Here is a 27371-nt window from a genome sequence, read left to right as displayed (position 1 = left end):
ATAATCGTGGCACAGGATACGCGCGAGAAAGAGAGAGAAAGAGAAAGAATCGATCGCGTGAGAATCTCGTTCATTGAAAGCGGTGAAAGGTGTTGCGGCGTTCTAAGAGAGAGAGAGAGAGAGAGAGAGAAAAAAAAAGACTGAAATTCAGTCTCTCGTTTCGGCATTTGTGATGAGTTTAACGTTACACGCTAACAAATTGGGTTACACGAGTAACGACGGCACGAAACAAAGTGGTCGGGAGGATCCAGCGAGGTTTCACAAGCTAGAAGAACGAAAGTTTCCGAGAGATCCAATCTGAAAGAGATTTTTTTTTTTTTTTTTAAATTTTTATTCCTCGTGTCTGATTTATTATCTTCTTACTTTCGCACGGTGACTCGTGACATTTTTCTCTCGTGACACATCGCGATATGATTTTCCGGTTATCCGGGATGAAAAATAAATGCCTCGCGCGCGACTAAAACCCCGAAAGACTTCGTTGCGTGTCAACGCGGGTTCGCTCTCTCGCGATGCATCTCGCGTCGACCTGTGTCACCGCGGCTGCGCTTTATCGCGCGAATTGACCGGTTGCAAGCTGCATAGATGCATTCCGCCTTATCAGTCGCACGGTCTCGCTGCAGCTCGACGCACGCGAGCACGCATTGTGCCGGGCGCGTATACGCGCGCGCGTGCTCTGCTGCTGTTGCCACTGCATCGCGATAAACTATCGTCATTATCCCGCGCAGCGCACGAAAGCAGGTGCGTGCACCGCGCTTTTGTGCTCGCGTCTAAAATAGAGAGCTTCCTAGTTTTTTTTTAAACGTGCTCTTGAGGGATCAGCTTGGAGAAAGAAAGAGAAACAGAGAGAAAAAACTCGTAACGCGAATCGATATACGGTCGTTGGTTGTTACGTGTTTTTGCATATAGATAAACAATAATCGGCTGTAAGTGCGCAAAGCCACTGACATAGAAGAACATCCAACGAGAGGCCTCTACATGTTCATGGATAACAACAGCCGTTATAATTTCGCACATATCGGTGTAATAGACTTGCTTTGCTGTATTCTATACATTTATCCGTGCCGATTATCACGTGCGCGTAATCAAATGTAATCGAGCATTACATGAACTGATGTTCATACACCGGGTATCTAGATTTTTGCCTCGCGCCGGTCGACGACCGCGGTCTTAGTCTTAAGTATCGTTTCTCTCCGCGAAGAAGCCATATATGTTCTAGCCAGCGAAATGAGATAAACAAGCGACGGCCTCGATGTGGGTTAAACCGGCGCCTTTCATATATGATTCAATTCTTCTCCGTGATATTATCTGGCTGGATATGATCGTCGCACGCTCCAATAACCGTCGGACTTGAAACGTCGTCAAACGCTAAAGACGCCGGAATGCTGAAATCCCATTTTCCACGAATGCGATCTCGACAATTTGATTTTATTCTCAATCTGTACGATCGTATTTGATACTTCGGCCAGGCTGACGCGCGAGCAGCTCCGAATTGTGAATCTGCAATGCGATCGACGTCGAACGTTCGCCATCATTTTTAATAAACGACAGGCGGTCCACTGGAGCGGTTGACGACGGCGATTAACTCGATGAAATAGCACGCGTTTTCAAACCGCGCCCTCCAATAAAACGCTGCTCCCGCATCAGTCGAATAATTTAAATCGAAATTCACAACTCTCTCGCGTCGCATCTTGTCGCGCGTGACGCGGGTCGAGATCAAATCGAACCGGAATAAAATTTGCGCAAAATACATACGCACGTATCGAGAGAAAAATAGGATACCGAAAAAATTCTGACGGTCGGAACGCGACGCGTCGTTTGCGTTCCGTTTGCGGATCGGTGACGATAAACGCGTCTCGCTTGATGCAGAATCGCCGAGGCGTTATGTGGAGGGTGAGGTGACGATTCACTATCGCTCGCCGGTGCGTACAGAGGCGAAGGAGCCGCTGAGCGAGGAGGAGCTCGCACGTCGCAGCGCGGAGAACATGCGGCGCGTCTACCAGGAGGAGCGCCGTCGCAAGTATCTCCAGGAGTTGCACGACATCGACTCCCGCAGGCACACGGATAACTTTATGTAAGTACAAGGTGTTTCCCCCCCTCTTCCTCTTTAAATCCTTTTAAATCGGGAGGTGACCGAATGGGATCGAATCGAAGTTTGATCGCTTTGTCTTTTCAAACCTCGGGAATTACCTTCGTTAATGAAGAAACGAGAGTCCTTCGCTTTAACGACGTCCTGTCGCAAGGATCGCGTATCCTTCTCGCGATGTCTTTCCGCGCTTTTCCGTGTTCTCCAAACGCAAGAGTGATATTTTCAAAGATGACGTTAATAACGGCACGGCGAAAGGCATGTGCATCTTCAGCTTGTCACACTCGTCGTCGGCTCGTAAACACTTCCTGCTATTCAAACGCCCGTTGCGTAACGCCTCGCGAGCTGTTTTGACGCGGGCGTCACAATGAAAGTGTAGGCGAACGCGCGCAGGTAGAAAAACCAAGAGAGGTTTCATTGACGCTCACAGGGAAGGATGTCAGATAGTCCTCTAGATTTTCTCAAGCGAAATAGAAAGTTCTCGAGTTGAAAGTCGATCGAAAAGATATTTCGATCTCAATTAAGATTACTCCGTCGTAATCTTCAATTAAGATCGTCGATTATCTGACTCTAAAATATATTGGCCGGATCTATCACAAATCCTCGAGAAAGAACGGAGAGAATATCGAAAAGAATAAATTTACATTCTCTTCCGAGACGCATTTCGCAACCGCAAACGCTCGATAATCACCACAATGCCGAGGAGAGTTAGCGTTTGCTCGGAGCAAACAGAAAGACAATCCTGGTTCGCCGCGCTCGAGAGAAACCGTTCCATCTCGCCGACGACACTCCAACAATTTCAGACCATCGCAGAAGTCGCCCATACCCCTGAATCGCTACGACGATTTCGTGGACGATCTGAGCCAGCGGAGTCGATCCCAAGATCAAACACCGGAGCCGCGGCTGGTGGCGAGAGCGCTCTACAATTTCGTCGGCCAGTCGTCCCGGGAATTGACCTTCCGGCGCGGCGACCTCATATTCGTTCGACGACAGGTGGACAAGAATTGGTACGAGGGGGAGTACAACGCGATGATCGGACTGTTCCCCTCGAACTACGTTGAGGTAATCGCCGTTAGTCGAGTCTAGATTTTTAACGCGTCGACGCGAATGGATACCCGCTGACAAAATCGCGCTTTTATCAAGCTCTAAAAAAAATTTTACTCGATACAGATTCTGCCGTACGACGGTACGATGCGAACGACACCAAAGAAGGCCCACGAGGGACAGGCACGGGCCAAGTTCAACTTTATCGCCCAGACCAATCTCGAGTTGTCTTTGGCGAAAGGTAAGAGACCGCCGCGCGCCGCGGCCGTTGCGAGTAGAATTTCGTAAACTTCGAGGCAAAACATGTAAATTACTTTTCGGTATGTCTGTGACTTGTCCGCAGGCGAATTGGTGGTCTTGACGAGGAGGGTCGACGAAAATTGGTACGAGGGACGTATAGGAAACAGAAAGGGGATCTTCCCGATTTCCTACGTTGAAGTCATCACCGAACCCGGACATCGATCAGGTAATTTGATCCGGGGAAGCCGGATTGGAAGAAAATAGAAAACCTGACTCAAGAGCGACGTCGAAAGCATCGCGAGTCAAACTTCTCGTCGAATTGACGAAATTCACACGAAGTTCGCACTTATTTCAGAGACACCGATTCAGAACAAACCGGTCGCGTCTCCGGCGGCGCACAGTCTCTTAGCGAACGGCTCGTCCGGAGGGAAAATGAGTATGGGACCCCATCATTACGTGCCGTCCATCCCGGTCAATATCAACACAACCCAGCCCCATTATAATTCACTGGTAACTATCTCGTGTCGTGGCATAATTACTCCGCGGCGTGATTGAATCTTCCCCGTAACGTTTCATTACACCGTCGGATAATGGCCATTTTCGTTTGAAAGAGACAGTTTTAATAAAGCGAAAACGTTTTACAAAGTACACGCCAAACTAACAGCCCTTTTCGTATTTTACAGCCACGTATGGGGGGGAGCAAGCTGCACGTGTCGCAACTCAGCGAAACCCTGCACATCGACACGCACTCGGAGCCGATTCCGTGAGTCCTGCAAATGCGTTTGAACGAAAACTTACACACTAAATTTATGTGATCTGCCATCCGCGCCGCCTGGATCACCGATGACCTACGTTTATTATACTTGTTAAATAACATGTGTTTCATAATAATCCTTATAAAATACTTAATTACAAAAACTGGTCACCGCTCATCGTTGACCAAAATTGCACTGTGTATACAATAATTACGTAAGAATTTGTAATTTCAAAAGGTATTTTATGATCGTGTTTTTTTTTTATAGTTATAATAGCAAGCGGTCTGAACTGAAAGTTCAGCATGGATCGTCGGTGTTTCGCGGAATGCATTAACAATCTTTTTGTGCGCTTCGATAAATTTGTTCCGTTATCTTCTCATTCGCGCGCCAGTAATTCGTGGTAGGAAGAGGTATATTTCAACGATGCTTGCATTTCGACAGATATCGGGCGCTGTACAATTACAAACCGCAGAACGACGACGAGCTCGAGCTGAAGGAGGGTGACACGGTGTACGTAATGGAGAAGTGCGACGACGGATGGTACGTCGGCTCCAGCCAAAGGACCGGTTACTTCGGCACCTTCCCGGGCAACTATGTAGAGAGATTGTGAGGAAGGCCGACGGTCCAGGATTTGGACGCCGCGCGGCGCATCAGGGCCCAGGATAGCTTTCACCAAAGCACCAAGCGGAATCGTTAGGATAGACACCGAATTTCTCAACGTTTAACCCGATCGTCTCAGGCAATACGATCGCGAAGGTTTCCGCAAGTTACGGTTGGGAGAAATTTTTATTGAAACGAATCCCAACGATGTTTTTATTTCCTCCTCCTTTTATCGTAAAAGTGAAGAATAACAAATTTGTACATGACACGCATAATTGCAACGCATCTTCTACGGTGTATTATCTGTAGGTTATTATGCTTATAATTAATTTTACGATTATTCATTTCTTTATTGTGCAAGCGCGCGCATTTGCGGTTTTAATTATGTCATCGTACGAAAATTTTAAGAGATTTTAGCAATCAATTTTTTAATGACTTAATAATTGAATTTTAATTATTTTCGCAAATCCCGTTAACACACGACACGGAGATTTGTTTTTTCAAAGATACCAGCTGATGAATCTCTTCACCTAATTTTCAGTGATATAAAATATTTGCTGATTTCGTTCGAAACATTGCACGATATGTAATTTCGTATAATACACGTAACTCGCGAGATGTTACCGATACAACGAATGAAACTTCTAATTAAATCCACGCGATTGCGTCGTACGGAAGTACTTTCGCCGAGTTCGGCGAACGTGATTAAAAGGTTTCGTGCAAACGATTCTTATTCTTATCGTTCCGATCGATGAATAATTCGAGAGGCGAGAGGGTTAAGCGTCCACAGAGCGGGAAGTGAAAAACGTCACAAGAGTCTTCCTTTTTCGGTCTAGCGACGATGTTATAATCGATAACGCAGTTAGGATAAATATTAAAACTGTCAGTGTTTGCGGCGTGGCGTAATCGGACTCTCGTGCGATCAGAATTATTATCGGCATATCAGTAGATCGTCCAAGATATCAATATCTCATTCGTATATCGTCTTCGTACATATTTCTGTCATATCGATCATTATTTGTTACGATATGATATCTTTGCAGTCAACCGTTAATGATATTCAGAAATACCGAAGGTAATCGCTGATCGTGTCAGAGTCCTCTTTGGCGTCGAATTTACCAAAAGATTTAGCAAGATAGTACGCTAGGATACGCGAGTTTGTAAGTAAAATTTGTAAGTAGTGTACGATAACAATTAGTAACTTATTGTTACTGCTGTTCCTGGCGGCTGCTAACTTGATCCAGGAAAGTGTCGAAAAAAAGAAAATAAAGAAGAAAAAAGAGTCACTGAGAGAGAATACAACATCGAAGGGGGGGGGTGGAATTTCAAGATATTTGAGAGATAATGATTAGTTTGAGATTTTAGGGTGGCTGTACTCCGAGAAGGGAAGCGAATTAGCACGCGGAGACTTGTGTTGAGTTAGAGAGACGCGGACGGCTGTTTCCCTATGATTTCGGTATTGTAGATAAAATCGGCCACTGTTATTGTTACATTCGTGAGTATTTCGAGACTAATGACTTATAATTGAAAGTTTGCCTTCCCAAATTAATATTTTTGTAAGCATTATTTGTACCCAGAGTTATATAAATATACAACATATATATATAATATATATATAGAGAGAGTAGATATATATATATATACACATACATATACATACGGATATCGTATACCGCTGTGTACCACGCGATAATACATAATATATAAAGATACACTATACATGTAAACCATGTAAACGAATAATTAGCAAGTGTCGGATGTAACGTACATGAAAATATGTATATACATATTATTGACAGTTATATACATTCATACAATCGCAACGTGAAACTAATGTATCCAAGCCAGATCGTCACGATCTTTTCTAACGTCACTTTATCACGATCGCACGATCGCCTAATAAGCGTTAGAGTAATAGAAATGAACGCGCGGCAGTCGAGAAACAGACAATACTACTACAATAATTATATATGTAGAGGAAAGAAAGAAAGATCATGTGACAAGGGCATTATACAGGCGCCGATGTGTATCTGGTAGATTCGAAAGCGATAGGTGCCGTTTTTATCTTTGAAAGAAGCTAAGAGGAAGGCCGTCTCTCTTCATTGCCTTCGTGTTTTCAGCGTACATTTGAGCGGTGGGAGCTTCGTGGAAAAAAAACCTTTTTGTTATTCGAAAGCACCGTGGTTTTAAAAAGCCTGCATATTTGATCCATCTTGTTATATTGAATAGCGAAATCAGATTTTCTGTCGATCGGTAAATCGTAGAGATAACGATATCTTCGCCACAAGGGCAGCTAAATGCACCGCTTGATGTGTGACGAAAACGCGACAGATATTTCATCTTGCGTGTAACGCGAATCTGTGCATACACGTGCGCATATATCCACGTTATACATATCCCATTAAATCGTAAGACATACGGTCTCAAGTTCGACAACGTTACGAATCACCAAAATAAAAGCCAGGATTATCGTCGAATCTATGTAACTCGGCTTTTCGACTCGTTACGTTTTTCATTTGTAAAGAAAAGATCGACGGTCCCAAAATTCCTACGGAATATCCAAACAGCATGGTATACCGAACGTCGACGCTGCAACGTGACTTTCGTTTTAATTGCTATAAAATATCCGGAGAAAGTTACAGTAATATTTTCGCGATACAACTTTCGGAACTCACACGAAAAGATTTTATTAATATAGGTGAGTAAGTTATCAAGTTAAATGTTTAAGATATTTAAGACTTATTTTCTTTCTATTCGAGCTTAACTTTGACGATTTTAATTTTTATAATGATAGTTTCGACAACTTTTACTGACAAGTGTAGTATGACACATTTCGAGCGTTGTGACACGCTCGTCAGTACGAATAATGCGTGATTTTTGCTTGACATTAAATCAAATTTTATCAGTTAACCATTTGAATTCACTTGTTTTCTCAGCTCGCGCTAACGACGTTATTATGTATTATATACTCTAGATGCAAATAAAACCTAGTCCATTACTAAAATCTGTTACTTCGCGTAATACTTATCTTTTAAAATCAAACAAAAAAATGAACGTAGCACTTAAAATAAATATCACGATTTCTTACTTATTTCTTCATTTTCCATCCTTGCTTATTTCTTCATAATTTATTTTTTCATGACTTTATCCGCGAAACAATGAGATTGAAAATTATATTTAACAACGATATTTCAATGGCGTAGCAACTAACTAGTTCATGATTAATCCGTTAAATGTAAGTATTGTTTCCACTGCATAATCTGTAATCTCTAGCTATTACTATAACATAATAGTGATTTCACAGAAATACTACCCAAATTATATTGACCATTGATCATTGGAAGGACGCAAGTACGATAAAATACGACACCGAAGATTGTATTAGCTTTAAAATAAGAGCGATTCTTCAAAGGAACAACGTTGTAACAGCACAAAATTCGTAAATAATCTTTACCATGTTGAAGCTCTTTAAAAAGAAGACGTATATCTTGCTGGCGATTAAAAAATTCAGTTTCCTTAGTCTCTTTAAAACTCGAGAAACGTAAACGGTCTTGAAATGTACGAATATCGCAAGTATAAACTACAACGCGAATTACAACAAATAAAAACGTTAAGAGGCTCATCGCTATACGACAACTATCATCATTAGCACGGCAAATAAGGTAATGCAAAAGGTGTCTTCGAGAAGCCTCGCAAACCTGCGGCAAATAAACTTACGACAATTTCTTGTTTTTCTTTCTTTACTATACAAACACGTTTCATATGTAATGGAATTTTACTCACCGTAAAGCTCGCCAGTATGCATGAACGGGGATCGCGATTTTCCGATTGTATTAGGTTTTCCAGTCGTCCAGACCGTCATATTCGCTGCATCGTTACGATCATTACGCGATAGAGTCTCGACTCTCGAGACGAAATCTGCGAACATTTAGACGACAATTCCACTCTCTCGATCAGTCGTAATGTAGATGAAATATTCTTTGTCGTCCACGAAATAGTATCCCTCGTAAGGCATAATTAAGGGCCGGGATTCGTTGAGGGATAATACGACGTTCAGTACGTGAGGTATAGGAGGCAAGCTGATAAGAATATAACGATGACTGATTAACACCACTGTAACAAAACGAAATAATCGTCCGTCGTTCATTGAATTAAAAATCGTGTGATTTATCTTTCAGCGATTTCCTTACTGGCAACGGTCTCGCATTTGCGACATATGTTTTCATAATTTCATATTCCTTCGCGTCTTCCAACTTCTCTCAATCGCTACGCAGACGATGAATAAGACCTTTGTTTAAAATTAACAAAATCGATGTACGATCGTCTTTTTACGCATATATTATCCATGTATATAAGTTCAAAAAATATACAATTGACTGGGAATAATGTATAATTTTAATGGGGAAATGAAAGATAGTGGAGAATACTTAATAAAAATGTATAATTGTAATAGTATTAAAGACACATAGTATTGCTCTCTCTCTCTCTCTCGACGAGTGCCATCGCGGAATATCGTCGGATGCGTGAACAACGCGGGCTACTGAAAGGATGCGAGCACCGTAAAGTACGACATCGAAGTTTGCAGAACCTTTAAAACAAGAGCGTCGTGTCTCGTTAAGGAAGCTCCATAACAAACGTTATACGGGATAATTCTGCGCGCGCGCGTTACCGTGGTGAAGCTCTCCAGGGAGAAAATGTAGACCTTGCCGGCGCTCAAGAAACTCGGTCGTACGCTCTTCATCATCACCAGCACGATTAGCTTTTGCGATCTTATGGACGCCTCGTACCAAGAACTACTGTATCTGCCATGTTTCGAAGATAGTTAATTATGATGCAAAACGTTATATGAAATTTGATATATTTTCTTTCTTGTAGGTAACTCAAACCTTACATCTTATCGCACGTCTGAAGACTGTGATCTATTAGCTTCTGTCCTTCGAAACTGAGAAAGAATAAATGAATCAGTTGACCAATGACGTACAACACGTATCTGATTGATTCTACAATATCGGCGTCTTGCTGCGTGATCTTTGATATAAAAAAAATACAATCTTTTAATAACTTGTATACGTGATAAAAAATAATATTTTATCGTGAATAAATATACATACCTGCAGCAAGGTAATACTTATACCTACAGTCGCTATCGACATTTGTATGGCGAAAGGTATAGTAAAGGTATCCTCGAGAAGTTCTGCGAACCTATGGCAAACGGAAAATAAAATAAACGCGAAAGGAGCCTTCTGTAAATCTTTTTATCTTTTAATGAAAGATGCGTCATATTCTTTTTTTTTATATAATACGATGTTACACACTCACTTTAAAGCCTCGCGGTGTGCGTGTACGAAGAACGCGACTCTTTTGCGATAAGTATTGTTAAAATCATTCGTAATCTCCATTGGTTCGTCACAATTATAAAATAGACTTTTAAAATGGAATCTGTAAATAGTTTGTACAATATCTCTCTTTCTCTCCCTCTTTCTCGCGATTTTGTTGACACATATTTTAGATAAATTATAAAAGTATTTCAATATTAGATTAGTGCAAAAGATTTGAATCATATATCATTAAATGAAAATTTCAGCAAAATTGTAGCAAGATTGTCATCGCAAACTTCAGCACACTCTTCATCTCTTCGTCTGGAGACAAACTTTTCAATTCCTTTTTCAAAAAAACTTTAGTTTTATTATTTTATATTTATTTATATATAATACAAAGCTTGATGGAAATATTATGTTACGTCATCAATAAGCTCGCGAGTTCCTTACCCGACCATGGCGAACATGCTGCAAACATGCTCGACGTACGTCACAAACATACAATCGTGGGCGACTATTCCGGCCATAATGATTTCCCAAGCGATGATGGAATGCCAGAAGATTTTGAAGAAGTATTCCCGAGTGTCGACGAAATAATATCCCGGATACGGGGGTAATACGGGACGGGATTCGTTAAGGGGCCACACGACGTCAAGTACGAACGGTATAAGGGACATTGACATAAACGTAAATACCGCTACCGAACAATATACTGCAATGTATGAAGCGATTCATAAGAAAAGAAACGGGCAGCTTCTGGGAATGAAACAAAACAGAGCCATCCCTGCTCTCATCGGTCCTCACCCACATATACCAGACAGAATCGTCTACTGTTTTCCGCGTATAACTTCATAATCTCGTATTCTTCGGGAGTTTCTACTCCCTTCCAGTCGACGAACAAATGTTGGGTAAGACCTTTGATCTGACAAAGCATCAATTAATACTAATTTTTTAATAAAATACTGGCGTTTATAGAAATGTATAATAACTATAATAAATACATGTAAAATTAAAAAAAAAAAAAAATATTGAAATCTCTTTTTTCTAACTGCGACTTTTAAATCAAACATATCAGAGTACTTAATTTCGGAATATATATCGCGAAATGTACCGTGCGGGTATTTAATTGAAACGTGTACACCTTTAGTAAAGCCACAAATGTCAGCAGGTAGGATGTCATCGCCTCGAACATACATCGCACGCCTGTTTCGCACGTAAATTGATACGCTATCTAAAACCATTTTCATTTCATCATCCTTGCGATAGATCCTTCTTTCGGGTATTAACACCAATTTACCTGCGGAACGACTATAGTCAGCATGGTTGTGGTAAGTAGAGCAACGCGAAATATCCTTGCTCCCGGTTTCATATACGGCCATGCACCAGTAAGCGATGATATTTTGTAGACGATGTCATAATAATGCCTCCAGCTCTCCATAATTTTTGGAGAACCGATATCGGTATCGCGAAGACGACTAATTCCGAACTTTTGTACGACTGACCGCTCACTCTCCGACGTGAAACGCCAATCAAAATGATTACCCCCCTTACGATAAAACCGCTATGCATAGTTGATTCTCGTGAAATACTTTGTTGCGTGTCATGTCAATCAACAGCTGGCACATAGAATTTATGACAACAGGTGGTATTTGATTCTGTGACATTAACTATAACGTATATAGTCCCAATGACGAGCGTCTCGTTTTCCATGTTCCCTCCGGACGGAACGTATCGATTAGAATAGTGCGACGAAATAAGTACTCTCCATTGATAGAGCCCTCCTGTAAATGTCGTAAGTGTTCGAGGTCTCCGAGAGAAATCAGGAGGGAAGGCTTCTTACAATTTAGTTACTTAGAGAGTAGAGCAATATCGATAACAAAATATAATTTTATTATCTTTGTCTCATGACATAATAGCAAATATACATATTATTTTATTCGCTGTATTATTAGTAATATTACACTCCTGTGTGGAACATTTCATACTTTACTACATGCTGGCGTAATCACCAGGTATCGATCATTACACGTCAAAGGACGATAGTAACGTAAAGTACGACATCGAGCTTTGCACGATCTAAAAAACAGTTAAGGGTTTTACATTTGGTTTGCGTACTTTTAAAACATGTGTCGTGTTAAGTGTTTTACCGTTGTAAAATTTTCTAGAGAAAATATGTATATCTTGCCGGCGGTCAAGACACTAGCTTCGATACTTTTTCTCATCACGAACATGAGTAGTCTTTGCTCCTTCACAGGTATGGTATACCACGAGCCACAATATCTATAAAATTGTCATTATAAAATAATGCATAAAATACGTTAAATAAGAATACTGATTGTAGAACATAATTAATGTCTTATGTAAAAGATATCCTTTATACCGATCAAATTTATATGTCGATAAATAATTTATTTTCAATTAAATACTGTCTCTTTCTCTTACATTTTGTCGCAAGTCTCGAGGCTGTGATCTATCAGCTTTTGTCCTTGGAAGCTTAAGCAGAACAAGTGAAACAATTGAGCAGAAATGAAGAGGAAGTACCTAAGCGCTTCCGCTAAATTGTGCAGCTGTATCGAAAGCTTGAACGCGTGAAAGGTAAAATCTTGTTTTAGTTGTTTATTAGGTTGCAGAGTCCTAGTATTTGCCTGCTCGTAAGTAACTCACTTGTACTAAAGTAATACTCAAGCCAACTGTAACGATCAGAAGTTGCACGGCGAATGATATCGTAAAAGTACTCTCAAGAAATTCAGCAAATCTATGATATAAAAATATAATAATGATGGCTAAATATTTAAATAAAAGTCAAGCAAAAACATCGTAATCTATCATGGTTTATCAAAGATTATTCAATTTACATTAGGATTAACGAGGGAAATATATATTACGTTTGTTACACACTCACTGTAAAGCCTTATGATGAGCGTAAATCGAAATTACAATATTCTTGTGATACACGGCATCCGGATAATTGAGCATGTTTTTTTCCATAGTACTACGTTCATGTGACGCATGCTCAAATCTAAATCTGTAAGTATTCGCGCGACGTTATTAGAAAGTTTTGAGAATTAGTTTCTGCTCCTTTCAAATAATGTGTACTCGAGCTAAAACTATTATTACGTTATGTGTACTCCTCGGTACAGAAATTTCATTTTTCTTCTAACTAAAATAGATGTGATCTCGCTCTCGGTATGAATAATTATTACCCAACGATGGCAAAAAGACCGCAGACGTGTTCGACGTAAACGAAAAACGTGGTATCGTGCGCGATTAATCCAGTCATACCTATACTGCTGGTAAATAATTCATGGCAAAAAATATGGTAGAAATATTGATTTTCGTCCACGAAATAGTATGCCGGATATGGGAGCATTACAGGACGGGATGTATTCAATGGAAACAGTACATCCAAGATGCGTGGCACGAGAGCGGTTGTTGCAAATATAACGGTACCCACATAAATAAATGCTGCAACAAGAACAAAATTCATCAAAACGAGCGCCTACTAAAATCAAAAATTAAAATTAATTGAATATTATGTTGTATATTATTTTTGAAAGTGTCTCTGTGTGCTTCGTCGAACTTGTGCAATACATAATATCTTTTATGTATTAAGGTAAATGTACCAATGCTTGGACACGTACCTATGTTTCGACATTTTTATTATTTTTGTCCTTAAATAAGTTATAATGCGAATTAAAATCAAAGAATCAAAAACAAAAATATTTTTCTTGCGTTATATTTTTATCTTTGATTTTAATTCGCGTTATACTTATTTAAAAACTAAAATGATAATCGTGTCCAGACATAGGTGTTAAGTGTTCCGGCATTGGTACATTTATCTTAAGGGGGCATATACCTTTCTCGGACCAAGATTTTTTTCCGACGAAAGTATAAAAGATACGAAGATCGAGTTTTTCGCAAACAAAAATACGTATTTTAGAGTGCAATTTCTGATTTTTGTTTTTTATTTGCGATGGAAAGTACTTCCCCTACAGCCCCTCGCCCTAGGCCTTGCATGTCATGTAGGGTTTTGCGGTACCGGCGGAATCTCCGAGCTGTGGTTCATCTGTAGACAAAAAATCAAATAAGGTCTTAAAATTTATGATATTTTCTAGTTTCTGTTGGATGGGATATCCGAAATTTTGATTTTTAACAAAATGGCGGACTTCCAAACTTAAGACATCGATTTTTAGCTAAAATTTTTATTTTGTTTCTTAAAAAACAAATAGAAATAATTCAAAAATTGCAAAGAGCGTCCGACACAGAAACTAGATAATATCATAAATTTTAAGACCTTTTTTGATTTTTCGTTTTCAAATGAACCAGCTCGGAGATTCCGCCGGTACCGCAAAAACATGCAGGGCTTAGGGCCAGGGGGCTGTAGGGAAAGTACATTCCATCGTAAATAAAAAACAAAAATAAGAAATTGCACTCTAAAATACGTACTTTCATTTGCGAAAAACCCGATCTTCGTATCTTTTATACTTTCGCCGGAAAAAAATAATGAAATATGCTATTTTTTTTAGTCCGAGAAAGGTATATATGTCCCCTTAATATAGCACAAAAATTATATTAATATTTTCGTCGAAACTAGTTCACAATATTTATTTTTATTTAATTTAAACAAAACAGAAAAAATATGAATATCATCTTATTTTAATTCTTTGATTGCATAAGAAAATGAATTTCGTTAATTCCCAGCTAATTGTAAGATCAGCTGTTACTTACAGCCGTATATCAGCGCATACCATCTGCCTGTCTCGGAATATTTTCTCATAATGTCGTGTTCTTCCTTAGTTTGGAGCATTTCCCAGTCTACGAATAAGCGATCTGTGAGATCTTTAATCTACAAACATCACCGATATAGTCGACATTTTGGATGTAATATTCTCGGTATATAGATATAACAACATTGCCAACAGAATCTAACAATAAGATTTTGTAATAATAAAGCTAAATATGTGGCTCAGGATTGAAATACCAATGAAACGTACTTTCCGACTGTTAAATTGATATGTGAAGATTTTCAATACAATTGTCACACATAACATATATAGTGGTAAAGTTTCGTAGATACACTGCGCGTTTTCGCATATGAAAAATCTTGCCGTCTGGAAATGCATTCACGTGAATAAAAGAACATAAAATTTTTCTAAAATTATTGTGATACTTCAATTGCAAACAGACAATTTAACATGCGCAGAATTTTAATAAGTTTCTACTATTATTTTATTTTTTCTTCTAAAAAAAGAAAATTTTAACGACAATTAACGTGTTACCTGTGGAAAGAATGCAAAGACTACAAGTACCATTATAAATGCAAAGGCAATCGTTCTGTCTTTAGGCTTCTGATAGGGCCACTGGCCGATTACCATGAGTAACTTTTTATTAATATTGTAATAGTAATTTCTGCCAGGTTCCATACTTCACGACGAAACGGTCTTTTCGGTACTGCAATGTGGCGTCTGAATTTCGTGCCTCCTCTCGTAGGTATTTTTTCCGCGGTGTGTGTGTGTGTGTGTGTGTGTGTGTGTGTGTGTGTGTGTGTGTGTGTGTGTGTAAGGGTCGGGGATATAAGTAAATTAATTATTCAGATATACCGCACCGTGGCACGCGCGCTGTCCTCCCTTAGTCGCAGCGCACGATTTCATAACGCGTCGATCACGCGTGTTTTCGTAACTGACGGGTACTTATGCTGAGTACATGTCTTGTGTAAATATAACATGTTAATAGTAGGTGCGAGTGGACAGCTGACCCTTTGAGAAGTACAGTTTGAATTACGAGGGTATCGAATATGCTGGAAAATACAATGGACATTTCCAGACATTTGTAATTACATTCAATTTCACTGAACAGTTGTCTTTCGGACAATATGTGTAATTACCTGTGGGGCGATTGTATTTAACAGGGCCACGCAGAACATCTTCATTCCCATGGGTGAGCGATGGTATTATAGACGAAGTCATAATGATGACTCCAGGCTTCCATAACATTATATGCCCCACGTGTCTCTGATATTGGAGGTATGTTAATCTGCCGGTTTGCATGGTGAGGGTGGCTATACGGAAGGGTTGAAAACGGGAAAAAAAATTTATTCGAGCGCGTCAGATATTCAGAGATGTTAAGTGAACCCGAAAGTAGCTCCCATTCAAAAGACTGACGATTCGGACATGACGCAAGACTGCTTCATGACGGCTTCTTGATAATGCAAAAAAAATCGCCATTTTCAAATACTCGAACGCGTCAGATTATTATATATATATATATATATATATATATATATATATATAATAATTTTTTGCACCCTGTTGAGTACCTCCACTATATATAAGCCCTTAATATAGGATCACGCGTCTAGGGCAGCCGATCAGAATATTAAAAAAAAAATCGATCGTTAAAAATACTCGAGCGCGTCAGATTAAGGTAAGGTGGGTTAATAACATGCTGAAAAGTGTGCGTTTCAATAATCTGACGATTTGAGCGTGACGTAAGGGAGTGGGAGGGTCACAAACTCGGTCACAAACTTGCAAAAAGAAACGTCACCTTGACATTCTCGTCATTCTCGAGCGCGGTCGAATATTTTTTTATTTTGAAGGAAATAATTCAAGAGAGAACAACGGAAAAAATATAATATATAATATAATATAATCACCTGTATATATATATATAAATATTATTTTGTTCTATGTATAATTTGAATTAATATATTCGTGTGGAATGCTTCAGGGATATTTTACTACTTTACGGTGCTGTTATAATCTCGTCGGATATCGATCACGACACGTCAAAGGACGATAGTAACGTAAAGTACGACATCGAGCTTTGCACGACCTAAATGAGAACAGTCAAATGTCTTACACATCTTTTTGGTTTGATATGGTTTATAACGTTTGTCATGTTAATTGTTTTACCGTTGTGAAACTTTCTAGAGAAAACACGTATATCTTGCCGGCGGTCAAGATACTAGCTTCGAGACTTCTTTTCATCGCGAATAAGAGCAGTCTTTGTTCCTTCGCGGGTATGGTAAACCACAAGCTGTGATATCTAAAATTATATACTTGCATCGTTATCATTACATACAAAATGAATACAATAAATAAGGAATACAATATACTGATTGCAAGAAATGTTTGATTTTTATAAGTATTTGTGTGGAAAATATGTCTTGTATATCGATCAAACAGCTAATTTATTTTTTAATTTAATATTGTCTCTTACATCTTGTCGCAAGTCTCGAGGCTGTGATTTATCAGCTTTTGTCCTTGGAAGCTTAAGCAGAACAAATGAAACATTTGAGCAATAATGAAGACGAAGTATCTCATCGCTTCCGCTGAATCGTGCAACTGTATCGACAGCTTAAACGCGAGAAAGATAAAATCCTGTTTTAGCTCCTTATTACGTTACAGAATTCTCGTTGCTTGCCTATTCATAAGTAACTCACTTGTACTAAAGTAATGCTCAAGCCAACCGTAACGATCAAAAGTTGCACGGCAAACGACATTGTAAAGGTATCTTCGAGAAGTTTAGCGAATCTATAGTAAGAATACGACACTGGTGACGATTAAATAAAACTTATAAAATCAACACTTATATCAGTAGTTTATCAAAGATCATTCTAGTTAATTAGCGTTGAAAATTAACGATACAAAAATGTGCTACAATATTATTATATACTCACTGCAAAGCTTGTCGATGAGCGTGAATCGAAATCACAATATTCTTGTGATACACGGCATCCGGATAATCGATCATATTTTTTTCCATAGCACTAGGTTTATATGACACATGCTCAAATCTAAATCTGCAAATATTTACGCGAACCAACGTTATTAGATCTCGTTGGTATAATAATAGAAAGTTTTGAGAATTAATTTCTGCTGCTGTCAAATAATGTATACGAGAGCTAAAACTATTATTACGTTATGTGTACTCTTAACAGAAAATTTTATTTATCTCTTATATTTATAACTAAAAGAGATGTGATCTCACTTTTGGTGTAAATAATCATTACCCAACAATGGCGAAAAGACCGCAGATGTGTTCGACGTAAACGAAAAACATGCTATCGTGCGCAATTAATCCGGTCATGCACACACTGCTGGTAATTAACATATGAAGGAAAATATAATAGAAATATTGATTTTCATCAACGAAATAGTATGCCGGATAGGCTAACATTACGGGGCGGGAAGTATTCAATGGAAATACCACATCCAAAATGCGTGGCACGAGAGAGGTTGTTGTAAATGAAATGGTAGACACGTAAACGTACGCTGCAACGAAAACAATATTGGTGAAAACGAGGTCCTACTAAAATCAGTTTTTTAATATAGGAAAGAATTATGATAATGAAAATATTTTATAGTTTATTTTTATTTTTATTTTTACAAGCATATCTTTCTCTTTAGAAATTTTCCTTTTTAATCAATATCTATATTCTATACACATTATTCTGTTTTATTTCCTTTGTCAAATAAAATGTATAGCAGAATGAGTCAGGTTTTTTTTATCTTAACAGCTTAAAGTTGTAAATTCAAATATTTTTATTTTGCACTGACTGGCGATTTTATGTATGGAAAAAATCCTTTTTTTTGTGCAACGTATATCTTTTATACTTTGATATAACGTCAGTTAAGCTACATTAATATCTGAAGCACTATACGCAAACGCGATAAAAACATATTATCTTAATTCTTTAATTGCATAAAGAAATAGATCTGTTCAATTTTCAACTAAAATCGAATAATTACGTACAGCCATATGTCAACGCGTACCATCTGCCGTTTTGTGCATACTTTTTCATAATGTCGTGTTCTTCCTTAGTTTGGATCATATCCCAGTCTACGAACAAGCGGTCTGTGAGATCTTTAATCTACAAACATTACCGATATATTCGATATCTCAAATGTATATAATATTTTCTCAACAGATATAACAGTTTTCTCAACAAGATCTAAGATTTTACAATAAAGTTATTCATGTCTGCGACTTAGAGAATTAGAATATCAATAATATTCTTATTAAATGGACGTACTTTTCGGCTGTTAAACTGATACGTGAAAATTTTCACCAGAATCATCACTGTCAGCATATGTGGAGGTAAAGTTTCATAAATACACACCGCGTTATCGCATATGAAAAATCTTGCTATCTGAGAAATTGCATTTATTTGTAAATTTTATTTAATTCCGAATCCTAATAAACGTCTATTATTAGTTTCTTTTTTCTAAAATAAAAATTTCAACGCTATAACGTTACCTGTGTAACAAGTGCACTGGCATCAAGAATGAGTATGAAAGTCAAGAAAGACAAACTCTCTTTCAATTTCTGATAGGGCCACTGGCCGACTAACATCAGGTACCACTTACAGATATCGTAATAGTAATCGCTACTATGTTCCATACTTCACGAAGAAGTGGTCACTACAATGTTATCTGAATTTCGAGGCATTCCTCGAAAGGTCTTTTTCTCGCCAGGTAAATGTCAGTTATAAATAAATAAATATTTTAGATACTGCGTTCCGCATACCTACTCGTCTTCCTCCCCTAACCGGGCGCGCGAGCGATCCACGGGTTTTCGTAGGTGACAGTGACAGGCACTTACGATAAGTGTACGTCTCGCATAGATTCAACGTAATGATAGGCGCGAGTGGACAGCAGACTTGACAGCTGACTCTTTGAGAAATACTCTACCGCTTGAGTTTCGAGTGTATGGAATACGCTGGAGAGTCCGATAAACATTTATAACTCGTACTGAACAGGTCTAGGTCTCGAGCTACGGTTTGCGTATTTTCTCGACAATATAGAAAACAACGGCAACGTCGCGATAAACTTCGACGAGTACAGTTTTGCTTTCGTAATTATACGCAGAGAAGTATCACGTTGGCGAATAGTCTCAATTAATTACTGCTGTCGTCACGCGAGATTGGGAGCACGCAAAACACAAAGCTTGGTAGGATATATAAAAATAATATTTATTTAATTATTTCATTATGTATGCCACCGAATGCTATTCTCTCGTAATAGGTATTTCTATAATTATATCAGTAGATCATTATTTGCGACTTTCGGCTTTCCTTAATGCATATTTTCAAAAATATCTGAGATGCTTCATCAAAAATGTGTTTCATATAAAAGTTTTACAGTAAAAATTCCATTATTTAAGCACGTCAACTTTTTAAAAAAATAATTATTTTCGAAAACTCACCCTTTTGCATCTGTTTGCTGCATTTTCCATAAAAACCTTGCACCTTTCCTCACGAGAATCGACCTACGTTCGATAGCTCGGAAAGAAGAAAGGAAAGGAGATGTCATACATGGCAATATAATTAAGATTTATTTTTCTTATTCCAACTAACGACATTACATCTACTAAATGCAAAATAGAACCTATGCTCCATTATTAAAATTTATCACTTTACGTAATATCTTCGAGTCACAGATCGAACAAAATTATATTCAGATTTCGGTATTTAAAATAAATATCATGGTTTTTTTTACCTATTTCTTCGTCATTTATTTCTGCTTTTTTCCTTATGACTTGTGGCTTCGTCCGCGAAACAATAATGAGTTTAAAATTATATTTAACAACACAATATTTAAAATATTTAAGTAACTCGTTTACGATTAATAACAAATTAAAATGTAAGTATTATTTCCACTGTATAATCTCTATTACTATGACATAATTGTATACAAGGAGACTATCCGAATTATTTATTACATACTGATTACTGGAAGGATGCAAGTACGGTGAAATACGACACCGAAGATTGTATAACCTTGAAAATGAGAGCATTCTTGAGAGGGATTTTGAAAGAACACGTTTTAACAACGTAACGTTCGTAAATAATCTTTACCGTGGTGAAGCTCTTCAGAGAAAAGACGTAAATCTTGCCAGCGCTCAAATATATCGGTTGCATGCTCTTTCGCATCACGTACAAAAGCAGCCTTTGCCATTTCGCGGGTATTTCGTACCAGGAAGAGTTATATCTGCAACAATTTTGTGTCTCAATTAATGATCAAACGCCTTCGGCTACGCAACGATTTAAATTATCATCTTACATCTGGTCGCGGATTTGCACGCTATGATCGATCAATCTCTGGCCTTGCAGACTAATGCAGAATAAGTGAATCACTTGACTAATGACGAATGCCGTATATCTCATCATTTCCGGAATTTCGTTTAACTGCAGCGCAATCTCGAAAGTGATAAATAATACGCGATATTTTAATCTGTCGTTTTGGCATTAAGGGCCCCCGCACACAATTTGCCGTAGCAGTAACGTAAGACATACCGTAAGAATTGACCAATTAGAATCATGTCTACTCGAAAATAGCAGCCTTACGGTTAAAAAATACTTGATCCGACTGGTGAATTCTAACGTTACTGATGCTACGGCAATTTGTGTACGGGGACCTTAATCGCGCAAACGCGAGTGGTAACGTATAACGTAACGTTATCTACCTATCTCGAAAAGTGCGAGTATCACAAAATAAGTTGAGTTGCAACAATAAATGGACACGCACCTGTAGCAGAGAAATGCTCATCGCTACTGTAACTATCATTATTTGTATGGCGAAGGAAGCGCAAAAGGTCTTTTCAAGAAGCTGCGCGAATCTGCGGCAAGCAAATTTTGCGACACCTATTGACAATTTCTTGTTTTTTTTTTCTTTATATACGTACATATTTTAGTGCAATATTGCACTTACTGTAAAGCTCGCCAATGCGCATACACGGAGACTGCGAATTTCTGATCGTACACATCATTATTTATTGCGTCGTTACGATCAGTACGTGATAGAATCCCGAATCTAAATCTGCGAACATTCAAGCAATTTCGGTCCACATAATCAGTCGTAATTCAGAGGATGCGAAAAAAATAAGATTTTATCTTACCCAGCCACCGCGAAGACGCTGCAGATGTGCTGGATGCAAATCAAAAGCATGCAATCGTGCGCAATTACTGCTGTTATACCTATCTCTATTCCTACAAGAGCGTGGAAGAAAATATAGAAAAAGTATTTTTCGCCGTCCACGAAATAATAGGCCTCGTAAGGCATAAATATGGGCCGGGATTCGTTGAGAGGTAAAATGGCATTTAGTACGTGCGGTATGAGACTAATTGATACAAATGCACCGGCAACTATGTAATAATATACTGCAACAAGAAAAATAGATGTCCGTGATTCGTTAAAATAAAAATAATATTAAGCGACTAATCCTTACAGCAATATGCCAAAGAAAGCAATCTCGCATTCGCGGCATACGTTTTCGTAATATCTTGCTCATCAGCGCCTTTTAATTTCTCCCAGTCGCTATCCAGACGATCAATGAGAGCTTTGATCTATTATAGAAACACCCTCGATAAATGCAAAATCTTATCGGACAACCCACCGACGAAGGGCAATAAAAATTCGAACACAATCATCTATTGACCAATATATATCATATAAATTTCAGTATTGGCGTACTTTGCTACTGTTAAACTGGCACGTGTACAGCTTCACCAGAATCAAAAGCATCAACATAATCGATGGTACGGTCAGCATACTACATCGCAAGTTTCCGTCGCACTGAATAAGTTTGAAAATCTAGAAATATATTAGATATTAAATTCCGTCTTGGACAATCTCTATATTTTCGACAAATTTCATAGAATTCTAAATACTTTGACGTACGCGTGCATTTTGGTAAATATTTAATATTATTTTTTAACAAGTTTTAATAATATAATTCTATCCTGAATTTTGTCGAATTATATATCGTCCAAAACGATGTATAATTCTTAACAGATGTGGACATCATTGCCCTGATGCCGATCGTATATTAATCAACTTTTTTATGCACTTCTATTAGATTTACAATTATTTATTTATATTAGATTTATAAAAAACTAGAATAGCGTGGTAGAAATGTTATGAAAAACTTCTATGGAACCATTGGAACGATCATCGAAACAGCGGTCGCAGTCACAAAGCTCACTCGGAACAACCTCGTTCTTCTTTCTTGATAAGGCCACTGGCCGGCGAGTGACAACGCCCTTCTTGTAATACTGTAGTAATGATTCGAAGTGGACTCCATACTTCTCAAAGCAATACTGCGCTCTCGGCAACACGAAGTCGTCTAAATTCCTGGTCTCGTCTTTGTTACAAGAGACGAATTAATAATTTAGTGAGTGTAACAGAGAGAAAAAAAATACTATGTATTGGAAACCTTTGACGTAGCAATTTCGCGTGTCATGCCTTATAAAATGTAAATTGCGAAGCCGGTAGTCCGTCGACGGACGAGATAATTTTTTTACGCACGGAACACATCGATCGGAATGTCCAAGAAATTAGAAGTTTCTGTGACACTGTATACGTGTCTTAACTCTAAGATAAATGCTATGGTGTCTGTTCTATGTAACCTGTGCATTGTTGCTTAAGTGTTACTTTCAATATTGCGTGACGAGCGTCTGTGGTGTGCCATATTCACATTCAGCCCTTGTAGAAATAACTAACACATATGGCAACACGTTCTTTTTTTTTAATTTTTTTCTGTATAGAAATACATTATGGCTCTGTGAAACACGATATACTTTATATAGGAGAGACTGGGGCTGGTTGCAGGGGTAAAATGATACAGCTATATAAAAAAGTAGTTTCACGAAACCGTCTAAGAAACGTTAACGATTGTGAAATGTACCTATAAGTATTTAGCTTCAAAATGCATTTATCGCAATTTGGTGACTTAGCAATATCGATAACGAAATAAAATTTTTTTATTTTTGTCTTATTAAATATTGACAAATATATTATTTCAATATATTTATTTAACAATATATATTTCAACAAATATATTTATTTAATATATAATTTGTAATATTATACTTCTGCAAAGCGGTTGTTTTTCACGGATATTTTGCTGCGTGCCACGTTAGGAATCGATCATGATACGTCAAAGGACGATAACAACGTAAAGTACGACATCGAGCTTTGTACAACCTAAACCGAGAACGGAGAAAGATTTCATATATCTTATAGTCCGTGTATTTTAGTAACATCCGTCATTCCCTTACCGTTGTAAAATTTTCTAGAGAAAACACGTATATTTTGCCGGCAGTGAAGACACTAGCTTCAAGGCTTTTTCTCATTACGAACAGGAGCAATCTTTGTTCCTTCACGGGTATTTTATACCACAAGCTGTGATATCTATAAGATTACCATTACACATTCAAAGAACACATAATAAACAGTTTATTTTGATAGTAAAAAATAATTAAATGTTTGTAAGTAATTCTATGAAAATGTAATGTCTTCTATAATTCTATATCGACCAAATATTTTGGTTTTTAGCCAGCTAATTTACTTGTGATTTAATATAGTCTCTTACATGTTGTCGCGAGTTTCGAGGCTATAATTTATCAGTTTTTGTCCCTGGAAGCTAAAGCAGAACAAGTGAAACAATTGAGCCATAATGAAGACGAAATATCTCATCGCTTCCGCGGATTCGTGCAGCTGCGTCGAGAGCTTGAACGCGAGAACGGTAAAATCCTCTGTTTTAGTTCTTCATTACATTACAGAATTCTGGTATTTGCCTATTTGTATAAGTTACTCACTTGTACCAAGGTAATGCTCAAGCAGAGCGTAATTAATAGGAGTTGCACGGCGAGCGATATCGAAAAGGTATCTTCAAGAATTTTAACAAACCTACGGTAAGAATATATAATATTGATGATGATTAAATATTGTGTGTCAAAGAGCATTCTAGTTAATTAACATCGAGATTATAATAGAAGAGAAACGTGCTACAATATTAATTATTGCACACTCACTGCAATGCCTTTCGATGAGCTTGGATCGAAGTAACAACGTTCTTGTAATACAAGGAATTCGAACAATCAATTGTACTTTTTTCCGCATTACTACGTTTATGTGGCACATGCTCAAATCTATATCTGCAAGTATTTATGCAACATAACATTTTTATGAGAGTTTTGGCAAATTAATTTCTGTCTCTTCCAAGTGAACGTATACATGAGCTAAAACTATTATTACATTATATTTACTCTTCGGTAGAATTTTATTTATTTCTTAGCCACAAAAAATATGATTTTATACTTTCAGTATAAATGATCATTACTTAACGACGGCGAAGAGGCCGCAGGTGTGTTCGATGTAGGTAAAGAACATGCAATCGTGTGCGATTAACCCGGTTAAACACGCAGTGGCGCAAATTATCATGTGAAGAAAAATATAGTAGAAATATTGATTTTCGTCAACGAAATAGTATGCCGGATATGCTAACATTATGGGGCGGGAAGTATTCAATGGAAATACAACATCCAAAATGCGTGGCACGAGAGAGGTTGTTGTGAATGATATAGTAGATATGTAAACGTACGCTGCAACGAAAGCAAAATTTATAAGAAAACGACTGTCTGCTAAAATATCTCTTAACTTTTACTTAACTAAGAATTCTGCTGTTAAAATTGTATTTTGTTCCAAGATTTTTCCTTTTTAATTCATATCTTTTTTATGTATGTCTTCTCTCTTTGTCGAATGTAAAGTACTTGGCAGAATATCTCAATGTCATAGCAAAATATAAATTTAAATTTTTCAATTTTAGCTTATATTGACTAGCAACTTTTTTCAGAAAGAAAGTACTTTATAGTTTGTACCATTTTTGTTTGTACTTGGTTCCAACATGGTAGCATCAGTTATTCATAGACTGACACTGATATCTTCTTTATAACTAATTTGAAGTATTTGTCTTAATTAATTGTAAAACACTAAATGCAAACATATTATCTTAACTTAATTTTTTAATTGCACAAAAAAATAAATTTCCTTGATTCTCAGCTAAAGTAAAGAAATTACTCACAGCTATATATCAACACGTACCATCTGCCATTTTCGGCATACTTTCTCATAATATCGCGTTCTGTTTTAGTCTCGAGCATATCCCAGTCTAGGAATAAGCGATCTGTGAGATGTTTAATCTAAAAACATTACCGATATACTCGACATATCGAATGCAATATCAATGATTACAACGTCAACAAGGTTTAAATTTTGCTAGTAGAACGTACTTTGCGACTGTTAAATTGATAAGTGAAAATTTTCACCGGAATAATCGCTGCCAGTATGTGTGGAGGTAAAATTTCAAAGATACACTTCATGTTATCGCATACGAAAAATCTTGCCGCCTGAAAAATGGGTTCTTCACAAAGTTCTACTCTTAATTATTTCCTTTCTTGAAGAAGAAGATCTCGATAATAATTAACGTTACCTGTGTAAAGAGTACATTGACGTCAAAGAAGAGTATTAGAATCAAGAAAAACAAACTCTGCCTCGGCTTTTGATAAGGCCACTGACCGACTAACTCCAGATACCTCCTACAGATATCGTAATAATAATTGTCCTGTGTTCTCCTGGGTTCCATATTTCACGAAGAAACAGTTTTCTTGGCACTACACTGTTATCTGAATTTCTAGGCTTCTCTCGGAAAGCGATATCTTTTTCTAAAGGCTCCTTTTCCAGTAAGTGTCGGTTATAAATAAGTTAATATTTCAGATACCGCTTCGCACTCCCTTTACCTGAGGGTATGATTGCATAGCGATCACGAGTGTTTCCGTAGGCGACAGACACTTACGATAAGTATAGATTCCAAAATGTAACGCCGAACGCAACATATGGCTTCATATAAATGTAACGTATTAATAATTAATATGCGCAAGTGAACGGCTGACCGCGTTTGAGAAATACTCTATGGTTCGTATTAAATACTCTGGAAAATACAAAAAATGTATATAATCGCACTGAACAGTTCTCGAGCTACTACTCGCGATAACTTTTCGTAGAAAACGACAGTTTTGCAATGAACTTCGGCGAGTGCAGTTTCGCTCTTTAGATCGTGCGATTCTACGCGAAAAAGTATTGTGGAGAAAGTTAAAATATATAATATACCTATATATATAAAGCTCTCATTATTCTGGGATATACTAAAATTACGTTCTATGCTACGAAAAAATTATTGTACTTATTTGTATATTTTAAAATACAATTTAAAACCAATTAAGCAAATTCCACTACAAGAGAGAAGAAAATTTTGTAGTCTATGGTTTTTTTTATATTAATTGTACCATGTTCATAATAAAATATACAATATCGATTTTAAAAAAAATAATATATAGTTCAGATGCAACAAAATTGTCTGATTCACTAATAAAGTGTATGAGCATTGTTTTATATATATATATATACTTAATAAATTTTTATATATCTGCGTAACTTTTTACGATGTGCATCGCAATATTTATAGAGTATATATAAAACACATATATTGACA

General features: G+C 37.5%; 4 protein-coding genes and 1 long non-coding RNA gene across 5 annotated transcripts in view; 2 read left to right on the top strand and 3 right to left on the bottom strand.

Annotated features, from left to right (window-relative positions):
* The window catches only part of Cap (Cbl-associated protein), a 75785-nt gene extending 67972 nt beyond the window's left edge, over nt 1-7813 (top strand). Inside the window, exons 24-30 of the mRNA XM_077423219.1 lie at nt 1867-2071; nt 2887-3145; nt 3254-3368; nt 3471-3593; nt 3723-3877; nt 4051-4130; nt 4564-7813. Coding sequence (XP_077279345.1) covers nt 1867-2071; nt 2887-3145; nt 3254-3368; nt 3471-3593; nt 3723-3877; nt 4051-4130; nt 4564-4732 — 1106 coding nt within the window. The 3' untranslated portion in view covers nt 4733-7813. The remainder of the gene's footprint in view (nt 1-1866; nt 2072-2886; nt 3146-3253; nt 3369-3470; nt 3594-3722; nt 3878-4050; nt 4131-4563) is intronic.
* A 1183-nt stretch (nt 7814-8996) lies between these two features.
* LOC143908218 (uncharacterized) lies at nt 8997-16177 on the bottom strand. The gene is made up of 19 exons (XM_077425683.1): nt 15925-16177; nt 15320-15837; nt 15035-15151; nt 14769-14886; nt 13244-13505; nt 12943-13065; nt 12705-12795; nt 12483-12619; nt 12188-12320; nt 12069-12116; nt 11338-11601; nt 11152-11271; nt 10845-10962; nt 10491-10752; nt 10042-10161; nt 9834-9924; nt 9614-9750; nt 9392-9524; nt 8997-9310 (listed from the first exon to the last, which is right to left on the bottom strand). The coding sequence occupies exons 2-19, from the start codon at nt 15461-15463 to the stop codon at nt 9260-9262; spliced, it is 2469 nt and encodes an 822-aa protein (XP_077281809.1). The 5' UTR covers nt 15464-15837; nt 15925-16177; the 3' UTR covers nt 8997-9259.
* A 181-nt stretch (nt 16178-16358) lies between these two features.
* LOC143906772 (odorant receptor 13a) lies at nt 16359-19989 on the bottom strand. The gene is made up of 9 exons (XM_077423029.1): nt 19299-19989; nt 19075-19191; nt 18795-18912; nt 18052-18313; nt 17719-17841; nt 17482-17572; nt 17259-17395; nt 16952-17084; nt 16359-16871 (listed from the first exon to the last, which is right to left on the bottom strand). The coding sequence occupies exons 1-9, from the start codon at nt 19440-19442 to the stop codon at nt 16815-16817; spliced, it is 1182 nt and encodes a 393-aa protein (XP_077279155.1). The 5' UTR covers nt 19443-19989; the 3' UTR covers nt 16359-16814.
* Nucleotides 19990-20031: 42 nt separating this feature from the next.
* LOC143908579 (uncharacterized) lies at nt 20032-27249 on the bottom strand. The gene is made up of 14 exons (XM_077426275.1): nt 26313-27249; nt 26113-26229; nt 25905-26022; nt 25164-25425; nt 24856-24978; nt 24640-24730; nt 24414-24550; nt 24100-24232; nt 22269-22386; nt 21939-22200; nt 21752-21859; nt 21569-21659; nt 21104-21240; nt 20032-21031 (listed from the first exon to the last, which is right to left on the bottom strand). The coding sequence occupies exons 1-14, from the start codon at nt 26463-26465 to the stop codon at nt 20770-20772; spliced, it is 2112 nt and encodes a 703-aa protein (XP_077282401.1). The 5' UTR covers nt 26466-27249; the 3' UTR covers nt 20032-20769.
* LOC143908580 (uncharacterized) overlaps nt 26822-27371 on the top strand; it is a 1070-nt gene continuing 520 nt past the window's right edge. The window contains exon 1 of the long non-coding RNA XR_013260195.1: nt 26822-26956. This is a non-coding gene — a long non-coding RNA (uncharacterized LOC143908580). The remainder of the gene's footprint in view (nt 26957-27371) is intronic.

The sequence above is a fragment of the Temnothorax americanus genome, unplaced genomic scaffold (assembly GCF_048541705.1).
Source record: "Temnothorax americanus isolate GAGA-0224 unplaced genomic scaffold, ASM4854170v1 Scaffold11, whole genome shotgun sequence".
NCBI classification, from domain to species: Eukaryota; Metazoa; Arthropoda; class Insecta; order Hymenoptera; family Formicidae; genus Temnothorax; species Temnothorax americanus.
Note: the sequence above shows the minus strand (reverse complement) of the source record. Positions and strands in the feature narration are given on the sequence as shown.